The sequence below is a fragment of the Pelophylax lessonae genome (genome assembly GCF_965119305.1).
Source record: "Pelophylax lessonae genome assembly, chromosome: 5".
Classification (NCBI taxonomy): Eukaryota; Metazoa; Chordata; class Amphibia; order Anura; family Ranidae; genus Pelophylax; species Pelophylax lessonae.
Genome location: NC_138772.1, coordinates 155,168,296 through 155,182,033, shown reverse-complemented (window position 1 = coordinate 155,182,033; position 13,738 = coordinate 155,168,296). Strand labels below are relative to the sequence as shown.

Below are 13,738 nucleotides of genomic sequence, written 5' to 3'. Positions count from 1 at the left end.
AACCCCAGATTTATGGGGGCACTCTTGATGGGAACCCCAGATGTAAGGGGGCACTCTTGATGGGGACCCCAGATCTATGGGGGCACTCTTAATGGGGAAGCCAGATCTATGGGGGGCACACTTAATGGGGACCCCAGATCTATGGGGGCACTCGATGGGAACCCCAGATCTATGGGGGCACTCTTGATGGGAACCCCAGATCTCTGGGGGAACTCTTGTGGGGGACCCCAGATGTATGGGGGCACTCTTGTGGGAGACCCCAGATGTATGGGGGCACTCTTGATGGGGATCCCAGATGTATGGGGGCACTCTTGATGGGGACCCCAGATATATAGGGAAACTCTTGATGGGGACCCCAGATGTATGGGGGCACTCTTGATGGGGACCCCAGATATATAGGGAAACTCTTGATGGGGACCCCAGATGTATGGGGGTAGTCTTGATGGGGACCCCAGATGTATGGGGGCACTTTCATGAGTAGTCATGATGTAAAGGGGAACTCTGATAGGGACATATAATATAGGGGGGCACATGTTCTGTTTAATAGTGTTTCCCAGGTCATGACACTGTGTGATAGACTGTCAATGACAACAAACACGCTTAACATTATGACCCCTGACTTTTTTACAGCACCCCCAGATCAGATAGGCTAGATCCGGCCCTGATCCTAGACAACCTTAGATGTCATCTGAGAACAAAAATCCCCAAACAGAATTTAACTTCTGAAGTTTATCTAGAAAAATGATTAAAGTTACATTTTCACAAACTGCCAAAACAAAGTGTAGCATTGGTTCCCCCAAAACCAAATGAATTGCTTAATGCTACACGTCTCTTTCCAGGCTTCCACTGTTGGGCTTTTAGAGGGGTATAATTAAGGTCAAACTCTGGTTCTGTCCTATCAAGGTTCAGAGTGGGTGGTAAAATTCCATGATAACAAGACAAAACCGTAAAAGCTGCTTCAATAGCACCTGCTGCGCCCAGCAAATGACCTGTAGCACCTTTGGTAGCAGACACTGCCAATGAATATGCATGGTCTCCAAAAAGTCTTTTGATGGCTTTGTTTTCAGCTGCATCCCCAAGAGGAGTAGAGGTGGCATGAGCATTAATGTAGGATATATCTTCAATGTGCAACCCTGAATCCGAAATGGCTGCTTTCATGCACCTAAAAAAAAAAGAAAAAAGTTAGGACAGGGGCTCTTGAAATAAAGAGCCTGCACTGTAAAATTTCCTTTATAGTGATTTTTGCCATTTTTTCCCCATGTTTATTTTTCTGTACCATAGTTTCATGCTCATATTATACAAAAGATTTGTAGACGCTCCCTTTGGGCTCTTTCACATGGGAGCCAGAGGGTGGTAAAAATAGGTGGCCAAGCCGCCCAGCTAAATTCTACCATAGCACAGCTTTCAAAAGCCGATTGCGAGTTCATGCAAAATTATCCGAAGGGACAAATACAAACATTTTTCTTGTATGATAAAAGAACAAACGATTTTTGTTTAATTAGCACAGTATTCATCCAAGTAACCCAAGACCAATAATGCTCGGAAACTAAAGAATACATTACAATACATTATATAATATGAAACTCATCCAAAAGAACTATCGTTTTGACTAAAATTTCAGTAGCGCAGGGATGGTGATGACCTCTTACCATACAAATAAACTGATGCAAATATAGTTATAACCCAATATGAATATACCAAATGCATAAATCAGATAAAATGCATGAATCAAACTGCATGACAAAAATGCATAAGATAAAATGCATAAAATGAAATACAATTAAATCAATAGGAGTCCATAAAAGTCCATGACATAAAGTGCATGTAGAAAAATAAAGTGAATTCACTCATGAAGGATCACTGGTGCAGATTATGGGACACACCTTTGCTTGCCACCACCAAAGTGCCGGGAGAAATAGCTGAAATTCAGACTCACCAGAAGCCCATGCCTACCCACTCTCATGGACTAGGCAACCACAGCATATACCAAAATCAAGTTTCCTCCAGATCACTGATTGCACTGCAGACAGCTCCTCTCAGACAATGTGTGTGGGTGACAAGAGCAGAGAAACCTCCATAGCGTGATACCGTTTAAACTCAAAATGTATTCATAAAACGTAAAATATCACACTTACTTTTGCATAAATATCACATAGCATTGTACATATATTCCATAGATAAGGATGAGGGGTGCTGGTAACTTGTCTGGTGTTCCACGGTCGACGCTGGACCAAGCGGTCTCCAGAAACTCCTCTCCCTTGTTAATGTTACACAGAGTGGACGCCGTATAGCCACACCCCGACGCGTTTTGTCATTTTCGACTTCGTCACGATTACATAATCGTGAGCAGTTGTAATCTGTCTTACGAGAATTTTTGTAACTCTAGTAACCTATTTGTTTTTCAATATTAGACTAGCATGCAAAAAAAAATAATAATTCATCTGATATTTTCTTGTGTGTATCAGCTCTTTAAGGCTTGCAGAGTTTGACAGGCAGCCTAGCCCAGCCTGTTAAATGTGCCCATTAAGGTCAAAAGGAGCACACTGCTACTGCAATTGAAACACTTGGCTTGCGGTTGCATTGTGATATTTGAATACAAAATCCCCTTTAAAAAAACAGGCAGGCATTCGGGAGGTGGCAGGATCCCCTACTGAATGCTTGGCCGCTGCTCTACTGCCCTCTGAAAATCAGTCCACTGCAGATCGCGTTTCAAGTTTCTGTACGTTGACAAGTGCAATCAGCATCCTAGCTAAACAATGTAACAAGAAAATACATAAGATCAACTTTTATGGAGCAAAAGTGATTGTTTTGTCCAAGGGCTGCAGTCTATGTCCATCTCTGTTAAACGTAACCATGGATTCAATAGGATATATAGATGACCTATTCACACAGGCGGCCACCAACGAGTGTGCGTGTTTCTTGCTGATGAAGAAACTACCTCTAGGAGCCCTCCCTGTCCCTTTCACCAAAACACAATTACACACTCTTGTAGCCACACTGAGGAAATTTCTATGGCTGGGTAAAAAAGCAAGAGTTGCATATAATATACTCACAAATCATAAACACCAAGGAGGAGCGGGACTACCCGATATTTCCGCTTATTACTGGGCCACTAGACTCGACCAGCTTAAACACTGGACCCCCCGTGACGATACTGCCCTTTGGTCAGGAATCGAAAAATACCTAGTACCTACCTCTAACCTTAACCTAATGCTGCTAAGAGACCTTTGGATCCCATGGAACTTAGCCAAACTGCCACCTACGGTTAAGGCTTCTCTCCAAGCCTGGAGAACAGTAAACAAAATAGAACCAAGAGCCATACCTACTGACATTCACAACCTACCACTTTCTATCCTCACGACTATATACAGTAATCTGAATGTCTCCAAATTAAAAACCCTAGGACTAACGCAAATCTCACAACTCTGGTCACCCCTAGGTCTCAAAAACAGAGAAGACATAATGTCAGAATATAAGCTACCGCTCGACACATCCTTGACCCTATCAAGGATACTTTTTCTACTTGGGAAACACTCCCTTACCTCCACCCATGTTAATCTAACCACATGGAACTTCCTGGTATCAAACCCTCCGGCCAATAAAGGTATAACTACCTTCTATAATATCCTAACAAGTGACACAACCTCCGAGAAAACGGTAAATATGCTTAAATGGGAGAAAGATCTGAAGCTAAATCTTACCTTCAAACAGTGGCATACAGCACTATGCTCTATATATAAATTTTCTAAATGCACTAATCACTGGGAAACTACAATTAAAATTATCAACAGATGGTATTACACACCATACAGGCTGGCCAAGATGGCGCCGTCAATACCCTCACTCTGCTGGAGGGAATGTGGCAAAACAGGTACCCTGCATCACATCCTGTGGGGCTGCGCATCCCTCACGAGTTTTTGGCATAAAATATTCCAGTGTATTTCCTCATGCACAGGAGTATTTTCCCCCCCAAATCCAGAACTGGCAATATTAAATATTAACATTGACATATACCCTCACAGCCATAGACAAATGGTAACTCACATACTGTTAGCAGCCAGGACCCTTATTCTCCGCAATTGGAGATCTACTACCACTCCCAATCAACCTGAAGTAATATCTCTTGTTAATGACAATTATCTCCTAGAGAAATCTCTAGCAATCAATTCCCTGTCATATAAAAAATTCCAAAAGTCCTGGGAAAGCTGGCCCTATCTAAATCAGGCATTAAGACTCTCTTGAAATAATAATACCTGCCTAATAGCCATAAGGATAGTGGGGGTGCTCCCTCCGACCGGACCTAGTGACAATGCTCCTTAGGGTTCTAGGCCCGGAACGGTGGAGATTCTCACTCCTATTCTACTCCCTTTTTACTACTACTTTTTTCACTTGCCATACCTCTTTACAACCTGTAACGCTTTGGTTATACCTGATTCCTCTATGTTATAGTTCATTTATCTGTGTACATGCATTGGAACCTGTTGAAAGACTGTAATTCCTGTTATATTTGTTCTAATATTTGCTTATGTAAAAACTCAATAAAAACCTATTGAATGAAAAAAAAAAAAAAACTACCTCTACACACACTACTTGTGCAAACAGCTGCAGCCTGCAACAGCATGGCAAGATTTATACCTTGTATGAATTAATGGGTGGTGCTGCTGCTGTTCACATTTACCTGCAGATCTGAGTGCTTACATGTAAGTAGGGCCTCTGACCAGCCCTAGACCAGTGCTGGGGCAAGGTCATCTAGTGCCCAGGGCAAATATGCCAAATGGAAAAAAAAAAAACATTCGAGCATTGTGTCAGCAAACCCCCCCCCCCCCCAAAAAAAAAAAAAAAAAAAGAGGCAAGCATTAATCTTCACACTTACCCTCTAAGCATAAATTCCCTTTTGCAAACCAAAATTCTCCCCCAAAAAAAAAAAAAACCCTCTTCCCAGTACAATTCCCTCCTCCCCCCAAAATTTTCCTGGTAGCACAAATCTCTTCAATCATACCTGTTAGCACAAAGCATCCACCCCAAATCCCCATTTCCTAACAGTAATCCACCCTCCTAGTACAAATCCCCCCTCCCTCCAAATCACCCCTTCTAGCACAAATCCCCACTGTGCCCACGGCAGCCGCCCCTCCTGCCCACCCCTTGTCCAGCCCTGCCCTAGACACACACAGTTTGCATTCAGGGATGGAGGTTCTGGCAGCACACCAACTGGATTCAGCTAATCATCCAGTGTGTCATAGACACTATCAATAACTATTATTAGATGTACACAATTGCAGATAATAATTCTTATGATCAAAGACTGATCTCTGCACATCTTCACGGGAAACCAGTTAAAGATAGGCTTGGGTCTGCAGTGAAACACATAACAAGAAGTTTCAGAAGTAGCCGTCCTTTCAATAAAACCATAGCTGCTGGAGGTTTTCATTATCCTGAAAGCTTCGATTCCTGGACTATTCTCAGCATTATAGATTTATTCCTGGGTGAAAGATAACAATCTTTTCCAAGAAATTGCTGCTTTTTGAGAACTGCATTTCATATTCTGCTGCGGTTCAGAGGGAAGGCTCGATTAAACATGAAAAGGAACAGGGCCAATTAAAACACCACACAAGAAACTTAAAAAGGTGAATGAAAGTTTTGTTTCCATGGAAACGGCAGATATTTGTATGCAGCGGCTAACACGACAGACTAAGCTATAGAATATGGATTCCATCAATACTACAGAATATATGGAAGAATATAGTGCCAGGTAACCAGAAAAAAACTGTATGAGCAGGTGGGATCTAGTGCCCTGGGGTTAAAACCATGACAGGACTTTGGGCCCTTTTCTGCAAAGCCACTGTCGCATTTAGGGTGCATCTCTCATGTAGCAATCACATGTGAGAGAGTGGCCTTGGACGCAGGCAGTCTGCATCCAGGACTCATTACTTGCACGTGATTGTCATATGGATGATGCGAGTGGCTGCAGGGGCTGGCAGCTTCCTATTGCAATCAATGAGGCTGCCCCCAGCAGCTTATCGCGAGAACCCCCACTAGGGTTCTTGCATCGAATCAAAGCAAGGGTGCATTTGCAGGTGTGAATAAACTAGGGACAGTTTTGCTAGCTATAGAGTGTGTCTGCATTTTACTAGTTTCGCAGTTTTATAGCATTGTCAACCCCTCCCTGCTGCTTTGGGGGCCCTTTAAAAGGGTCTTAGCTAGTTCATCTCTTTGGAGTGAACTTGAGAGGTTCGGGAATACCAAAAAAAAAAAATAAATATATATCATACTCACCTAGATGGCTGCAGCACTGATCCCAAATGCAGCTGTCCCCCACCAGCTCTACCCCAAGGACTGAGCGATCAAACATCGCTGATTGCTCAGTTCCCCCCCTCTGCTCTGAGCAGAGAACGGTGACTGTCAGTCACCAGCTTTCTGCTCTGCCCCTCAAGCGCTCACTGGTACCCTTGACTTTGGAGGGGCAGGAGAGTCTGGCTCAGGCTATCAGTAGCTTGCTGAGAGGCTGGACTGGGTGCCGGTCCAGGCATCTGGGTGAATCCCGGCTGTAAAAAACAGGTCACAGGAGTGCAGAATAAACTGCGCTTCTGTGATCCATATGAGAAGTATAGGCAAAAGAGCTTTGTCTATACTTCTCCTATAACCACAAGCTGATGGCTGCTACTGCAAGCATTAGCCTGAGCCCTGCTTTGGCAGCAAGCATAGCAACCCCCCCCCCCCCCGACAATGGCCCCGGGACTCCCCCAATATTACTGGGAGCCCAGGATTGCAACCTCTAGTTTCAGGATGAAGAGTGGGGCATATCCATGCCTTGCTCTCAGATGTAAAAAAAGGAACTGGTAGCGACGATTTAATCACTTCCTATTTCAGATCCACCATTTGCTGGCCGACACAGCCAGGGGACACATCTATCCTAGCAGATCTGGGCTTAGTTAGAAGATGTGAAGGGCAGATGAGACGTTGGGGTCTATAAGACCCCTAATGTCTCCAAAAAGAGTAAATGTCACCTGCCCAATGATATCACATGTAAAAATGAAAAATAAAAATCTGATCAAATATATAAAAAAACATTTTTAACAAGTTGACAAATTAAATTTTCACCTCACTGTCTGGAATAAAACTTTGCCAGTAGTACAGAAAATTGGGGTAAATCACTCTAATTAGGCCCCACAAGGCAAAAAAGCGGGTCAGGGGTTCATAGCTAGAAAAAAGTTTTGGCTTGACATACACTTTAATCGTTAGGGTCTAGGTCAGGGTATGTTTAATGGGTAAGTAAAAAGACGGAAACATCTTGTAGTTATGGTCAAAACTTTTTTTTTTTTTTTTTTTTAACTAGAGTTGGGAAGAAATGTAACCCCTTTTTTTCCTGTTGACCATGTCTATGCTACAGAAAGTGATGGAAAAATCACTAGGGATGCACCGAAATGATAATTCTGGGCCAGAACCTGAAAATGCAGGATGCCCTTGGCCGAAAACCGAAACCGAAAATGACTTTTTTCCCCCAAATAATTTTAAAATAGATAGAACAGGGGCATACACCAAAAACAGGCAGGCGTACACTTGTAGTTGCCACACTGTCGCAGTATAGTGGTTAATTTAATTACCAATGGTATTTGTACTATGCAGCATGAGGGGGTTAATGTATTGCCACTGCTGGTCACTGATGAATTAGTGACCAACCAGTGGCAGTTAATTAACCCCTTTGTGCTGCATTAGTGCAACCAGTAGCAGTGTTAATTAACACTGGTTGCACTAATGCAGCACAAAAGGGGTTAATTAACTGCCACTGGTCGGTCACTAATTCATCAGTGACCAGCAGTGGCAATACATTAACCCCCTCATGCTGCATAATACTAATACCAATGGTAAGCTCGCCTCAGTGTCTCCCCCCCCTCCCCTGCCTCAGCATCTCCCCCCCTCCCCTGCCTCAGCATCCCTCCCCCCCCCCCTGCCTCAGCGTCCTCCGGTGTCCTTCCTTTCAAAAGACCCGCCTCTGGCCGGCGGCCCGCCTCCCGGTGATGTCACTACTACTACGATCTGTGCATGAATGAACTAACACACCGGGTGGGCGAGCGGCCGCTAATAGCTATAACTATGTGAGCGCTTCACTTCCCTGTCAGCGGAGATACATGCCTGACAGGGAAGTGAAGCGCTCACATAGTTATAGCTATTAGCGGCCGCTCGCCCACCCGGTGTGTTAATTCATTCATGCACAGATCGCAGTAGTAGTGACATCACCGGGAGGCGGGCCGCCGGCCAGAGGCGGGTTCTTTGAAACCTGCGCTGTGCCCGCGGCGGCCATCCTAAGTATCGGCATATTTAACCCATTTTCGGCCGAAATGGAATAAGCCCATTTTTGGCAGAAAATTTTGGTGGCCGAAATTTACTCTGGAGAGATTTCTTACTATTTCCTGGTGTGTCTCCAGGACAGAAAGTGAATGGAAGTCTCCCCAACACGACACCAACACAAACAAGAAAAAAAGAAGTTCTGGCTATACTATAGATATACTTTAGGAGTTTCTTTTGGTACCCCATAATGCACACTTCTCTTTCATGCCAACTTGAGCTCCGAAAGCTTTTACCCCCTTCATGATCAGGCTATTTTATGCTAACTAGCACTGTGCTACGTTGACTGGTAATTGCGCAATCATGCAACGCTGTAATTATATAATTTTTTCACACAAATAGAGCTTTCTTTTAGTGGTATCTAATCACATCTGGGTTTTTATTTTATTATATAAACAAAAAAATTATATTTAAAATCATCTAATTCATCCCCCCCCCCCCTTAATTAAGGAACAATTACATTTAATAACAGATAGTTACTGTTTGAAATGAAAGACTCTATTTTGTATATTTTTCTCTTGGGAAAACTAAACCAAACTTACTTAGATTTATTTGATTTGATTATAATTTGTTTTCTTTTGCTCGCTTATTTGATGTAATTTTTCATGTAGCTCTCATCAGCATCCTGCTATAAAGCAATCTTGTGCAAGCATGCGCAGGAGCAAACCAGCTGTGCAGCCTGATGGCTTCACTGCTGGTTCCTCTTACTTGCAATGCCGACGCCTGCACCTGAAGCCGATGAACGAATCGGCTTGGGGTGTCAAAATCGCGGTATCCCTGGACAGGTAAGTGTCCTTAAATTAAAAGTTAGCAGCTACAGTATTTGTCACAGCTGGTCACATAGTAAATAGGAAGAGCCGTTGATCGGCTTTCCTCAGTTCGTGCCTGACAGGCACGAGTAGAGGAGAGCCGATCTGCGGCTCTCCTGACAGGGGGGGGGGGGTTCTGCACTGGTAATCAGAGCATTGATTACCAGTGCAGACCCTTGGGGAGGGGGTGCCAATAGAACCACCAGGGATGCCCACCCATGACCCCAAGGATGCCCACCATGGCCACCAGGGATGGCAATCAGGCCGCCAGTGCCCTCCCCATCAGTGCTGCCCACCGGTGCCCATCATTGCCATCTATCAGTGCCGCCCACCAGTGCCCATTATTTCCCACCCATGCTGCCTATCAGTGCCCATTAGTGCCACCTATCAGTGCCGCCTATCAGTGCCCATCAATGCCACCTATCAGTGCCCAGCAGTGCTGCATATCAGTGCTACCTATCAGTGCCACATATCAGTGCCCATCAGTGCTGCCTATCAGTGCTGCATATTAGTGCCACCCCATCAGTGCTCATCAGTGCAGGAAAAAACGTATCTATTTACAAAATTGTATAACATAAACAAAAAAACTTTTCGGCCATTTTTTATTTGTTTAGCAAAAAAGAAAAAACCTTGCGGTGATCAAATACCACCAAAAGAAAACTCTATTTGTGGGAAAAAATGACCTAAATTTGGTTTAGGTACAGTGTTGCATGACCTCGCAATTGTCATTCAAAATGCAACAGCGCTAAAAGCTGAAAATTGGCCTGGGCAGGAAGGGGGTGAAAGTGCCCAGTATTGAAGTGGTTAAGGCAGAGCTCTCCTTCAGGAGTACTGAAGCAGGGTGCCGGCCCTTCCCACCAGCCATAATCTGCCTGTATTGAATAGGGAAGCGCAGAGACCCCATCGCTGGCATCGCTAGCATCGCTGGAAATAAAATATGGTATGTACTAAAAACAGAGGAATTTTATTTAAAAACTTATTTAGCATGCTTTAGCTTTACCCTTCAAGTGAAACGTTACCCATTAACAAGCTGATAAAAAAAAAAAAAATTGTTCTTTAGCAAGGAACATACTTTCCACATTATTAACCACTTGCCAACCGCCCGCCGCAGTTTTACTATGGCAGGCTGTCTCAGCTGCATGAATCGACGTAGGGGTACATCAGCTCGCGGGAGTCGGCATTGCAGTACTTTAACTGACAATTGCGTGGATGTGTGACGCTGTACCCAAATAAAATTGATGTCCTTTTTTCCCCACAAATAGAGCTTTCTTTTGGTGGTATCTGATCACCTCTGCAATTTTTATTTTTTGCACTATAAACAAAAAAAGAGCAACAATTCTTAAAAAACACAATATTTTTTACTTTCTGCTATAAAACATTCCCAATAAAAAAAAATTATAAAAATATAAATTTTTCATCAATTTAGGCCTATATATATTCTGACACATATTTTTGGTAGAAAAAAAAAAAATCCCAATAAGTGTTTATTGATTGGTTTGCACAAAAGGGGATAGATTTATGTCATTTTTATTTTATTTTTTTACTAGTAATGGCGGCAATCAGCGATTTTTTAGCAGGACTGCGACATTGCGGCAGACAGATCAGACTCCTAATTGACAGAGGGGACCAGTGACATCACTATAGTAATCAGTGCTAAAACTATACACTGTTACTGTACTAATGACACTGGCAGGGAAGAGGTTAACACCATGGGGCGATCAAAGGGTTAATTGTGCTTCTAGGGAGTGCTTTCTAACTGTATGGGGGATTGACTAAGTGGATGAACACAGACACCTGTGTTCCTAAATAGTTGGAACACAGAATCCCTGTGTTCATCTCTGACAGAACAGCGGTCTGCCTCATTTTTTCGATGGGGAGAGATTGCGGGTGGTCGGCAGACATCGCATCCGCCAGACGCACTAATTGGCTCCCCCTCTGGCCAATCTGCGCGCCTTCGGCGGCACGCTCGCGCCCCCACTATCTATTACACGAAGCGACGTACAGGTACATTGTTTCGCGTAATAGAGCTGACCTGCCTCAGTAAAACTACGGCCGATGGTTGGCAAATGGTTAAACAGTATAACCACATATTTTTAATGTTTTACATAGCTATACCTCAAGAATGAGCCAGCCTGAAGTCATCTAGCAGGACTTAATTTTCTGACTAAAGTTCCACTTTAACCACTTACCGACCGCTCACATGGAGCGTACTGCGGCAAAGTGGTTCGATATCGTCCATCGACGTAGACCTACGTCGCTGGACTCCTCCCCTTGTGGGCGACGTGCGCACAACGCCGGAGGCTCGCTCCAGCTGTATTCAGACACAGCGGGAGTCGGGCCAGGGGAGGAGAGGCGGTGATCACCGCCGCTCTTCCCCGATCGTCGGCGATCGAGTGAGGAGATCCGCCCGCTTGTGTAAACGAAGCGGGCGGATCTCCTAAGTGACAGGCAGGGACAGATTACAGGATTCAGCATAGCTGAACCTGCGATCTGTGCCTTTGTCACACAGTCCCCTCCCCCCACACACGTCAGTAAGCACCAGGCATATATTTAACCCCTTGATCACCAATAAAGTTAACCCCTTCCCTGCCAGTGTCATTATTACAGTAACAGTGCATATTTATAGCACTGATTACTGTAGTAATGTCTCTGGTACCCCCAAAAGTGTCAGAAATGTCAGTTAGGGGTCCGATCTGTCTGCCGCAACATCGCCGCCATTACTAGTTAAAAAAAAAAAACAATAAAAGTGACATACATTTCCAGTAGTTAGTAGCTGCAATAACTTTTGCCCAAACCAATCAAAATACGCTTATTGCGATTTTTTTTACCAAAAATATGTAGCAGAAAACAAATTGGCCTAAAATGTTAAAAAATTTAGATTTTTACATTTTTTTTGTGGAATTTCATATAAAAAAATTTAAAAAATATTGTTATTTTTCAAAATTGTCGCTCTTTTTTTGTTTATAGCGCAAAAAGTAAAAAATTGCACAGGTAATCAAATACCACCAAAAGAGAGCTCTATTTGTGGGGAAAAAAAGGACATAAATCAAATTTGGGTACAGCATCGCTCGACCGCGCAATTGTCCGTTAAAATAACGCAGTGCCGAATTGCAAAATATGGCCTGGTCAGGAATGGGGTAAAATCTTCCGGTCTTAAAGCGGTTAAAAATACGCTCATTGAGAATTTTTTTGTCAAAGACATGTAGCTAAATACATTTTGGCCTAAATATATGACAAAAATTGAATATATTGAATATTTTTTAACTGTCAAAGTAGAAAAATATTGTTATTTTTTCAAAATTGTCGCTCTTTTTTTATTAATATAGCAAAAAATGAAAAGCGCAGAGGTGATCAAATACCACCAAAAGAAAGCTCTGTTTGTGGGAAAAAAAGGACGTAAATTTCGTTAGGGTACGACGTTGCATGACCGCGCAATTGTCAGTTAAATTCGCACAGTGCCAAGTTGCAAAAAGTGGCCGGGACGTAAAGCAGGAAAATCCTCCGGTCCTAAAGTGGTTAAACTTTAGACTGCTAATTCAAAGCTTTAAAGAAGTAAAGACTAAGGCATGCCTGAAATCCCACATTTACCTGAATGCACCATCACCCTCTGAACTAGGAGCAGTTATGTGACCAGCATCGCCCGACAGTCCATACCCCAAAATTTCAGCATAGATTTTAGCATTTCTTGCCATTGCATGTTGATATTCTTCTAGTACCAGCACAGCCGATCCCTCTCCCATAACAAATCCATCTCTTTCAGGATGGAAAGGTCGACAAGCCTTGTCAGGATTAGAGTTAGTACTGAGTGCTCGAGCCCTTGCAAATCCAGCAACTGACAATGGGCTGATGCAGGACTCTGTTCCTCCAGCCACCATAACATCAGCATCCCCATGGGTGATAAATCGAAATGAGTCTCCAATAGCATGAGCTCCGGTAGTGCAAGCGGTGGATACAGAGTGATTTGGTCCTTTAAGTTTGTATTTAATACTGACGTGCCCAGCAGCCATATTGACTAATATCCTCGGAACAAAAAAGGGACTGACTTTGTTATACCCTTTCGCTTTAAACAACATGGCAGTCTCTGCGATGTCATCGAGGGGCACCATTCCCATGCCTATCGACACCCCAGTAGACACTTGTTCCTCTTCAGAGTTTGGAATCCAGTTTGCATCGATTATTGCTTGCTCTGCAGCTGCTAGGGCCATAATCGTTGCAGGTGACATTGCCTTTATATCTGACTGGGAAACATATTTTTCTTCACTAAAATTCCCTTCTGCATGACCTCTGGGGACACGAGCAGCTACTCTACAAGGGATATTTTTATATTCATCTCCTTGAAGAAAGACCATTCCATTTTCTCCTAATATGAGTCGATCCCATACCAGTTGTGTGCCAATGCCAAGAGGGGATACTATTCCAATACCTGTCACAACAACTCTACGGTGATACTTTGATGTATCATTACTCAAGCCTCTTTTCTTCAAAACTCCACATCTAAAAGTGTTATGTAGCAATGAGTAACATTGGCAGGTTCTCACTAGGCTTCTCAGATGAGAAGCCATGAGTAGTCTCAAGCTTTACACATG

At 43.4% G+C, this 13,738-nt stretch overlaps 1 protein-coding gene across 1 annotated transcript; it reads right to left on the bottom strand.

The window, feature by feature from the left end:
* Positions 1 to 532: 532 nt before the first annotated feature.
* OXSM (3-oxoacyl-ACP synthase, mitochondrial) lies at positions 533 to 13,738 on the bottom strand. The gene is made up of 2 exons (XM_082259922.1): positions 12,741 to 13,738; positions 533 to 1,162 (listed from the first exon to the last, which is right to left on the bottom strand). Exons 1-2 carry the CDS (start codon positions 13,712 to 13,714, stop codon positions 760 to 762), a joined length of 1,377 nt encoding a protein of 458 aa, XP_082116048.1. The 5' UTR covers positions 13,715 to 13,738; the 3' UTR covers positions 533 to 759.

Bases quoted from the DNA above. Each gene is read 5' to 3' on its own strand.
- OXSM (XM_082259922.1), bottom strand. From the start codon at position 13,714: ATGGCTTCTCATCTGAGAAGCCTAGTGAGAACCTGCCAATGTTACTCA. The intron at 1,163-12,740 runs GTAAATGTGGGA...TTTTTTTTTTAG, and splicing joins GAGGGTGATGGTGCATTCAG to GTGCATGAAAGCAGCCATTT.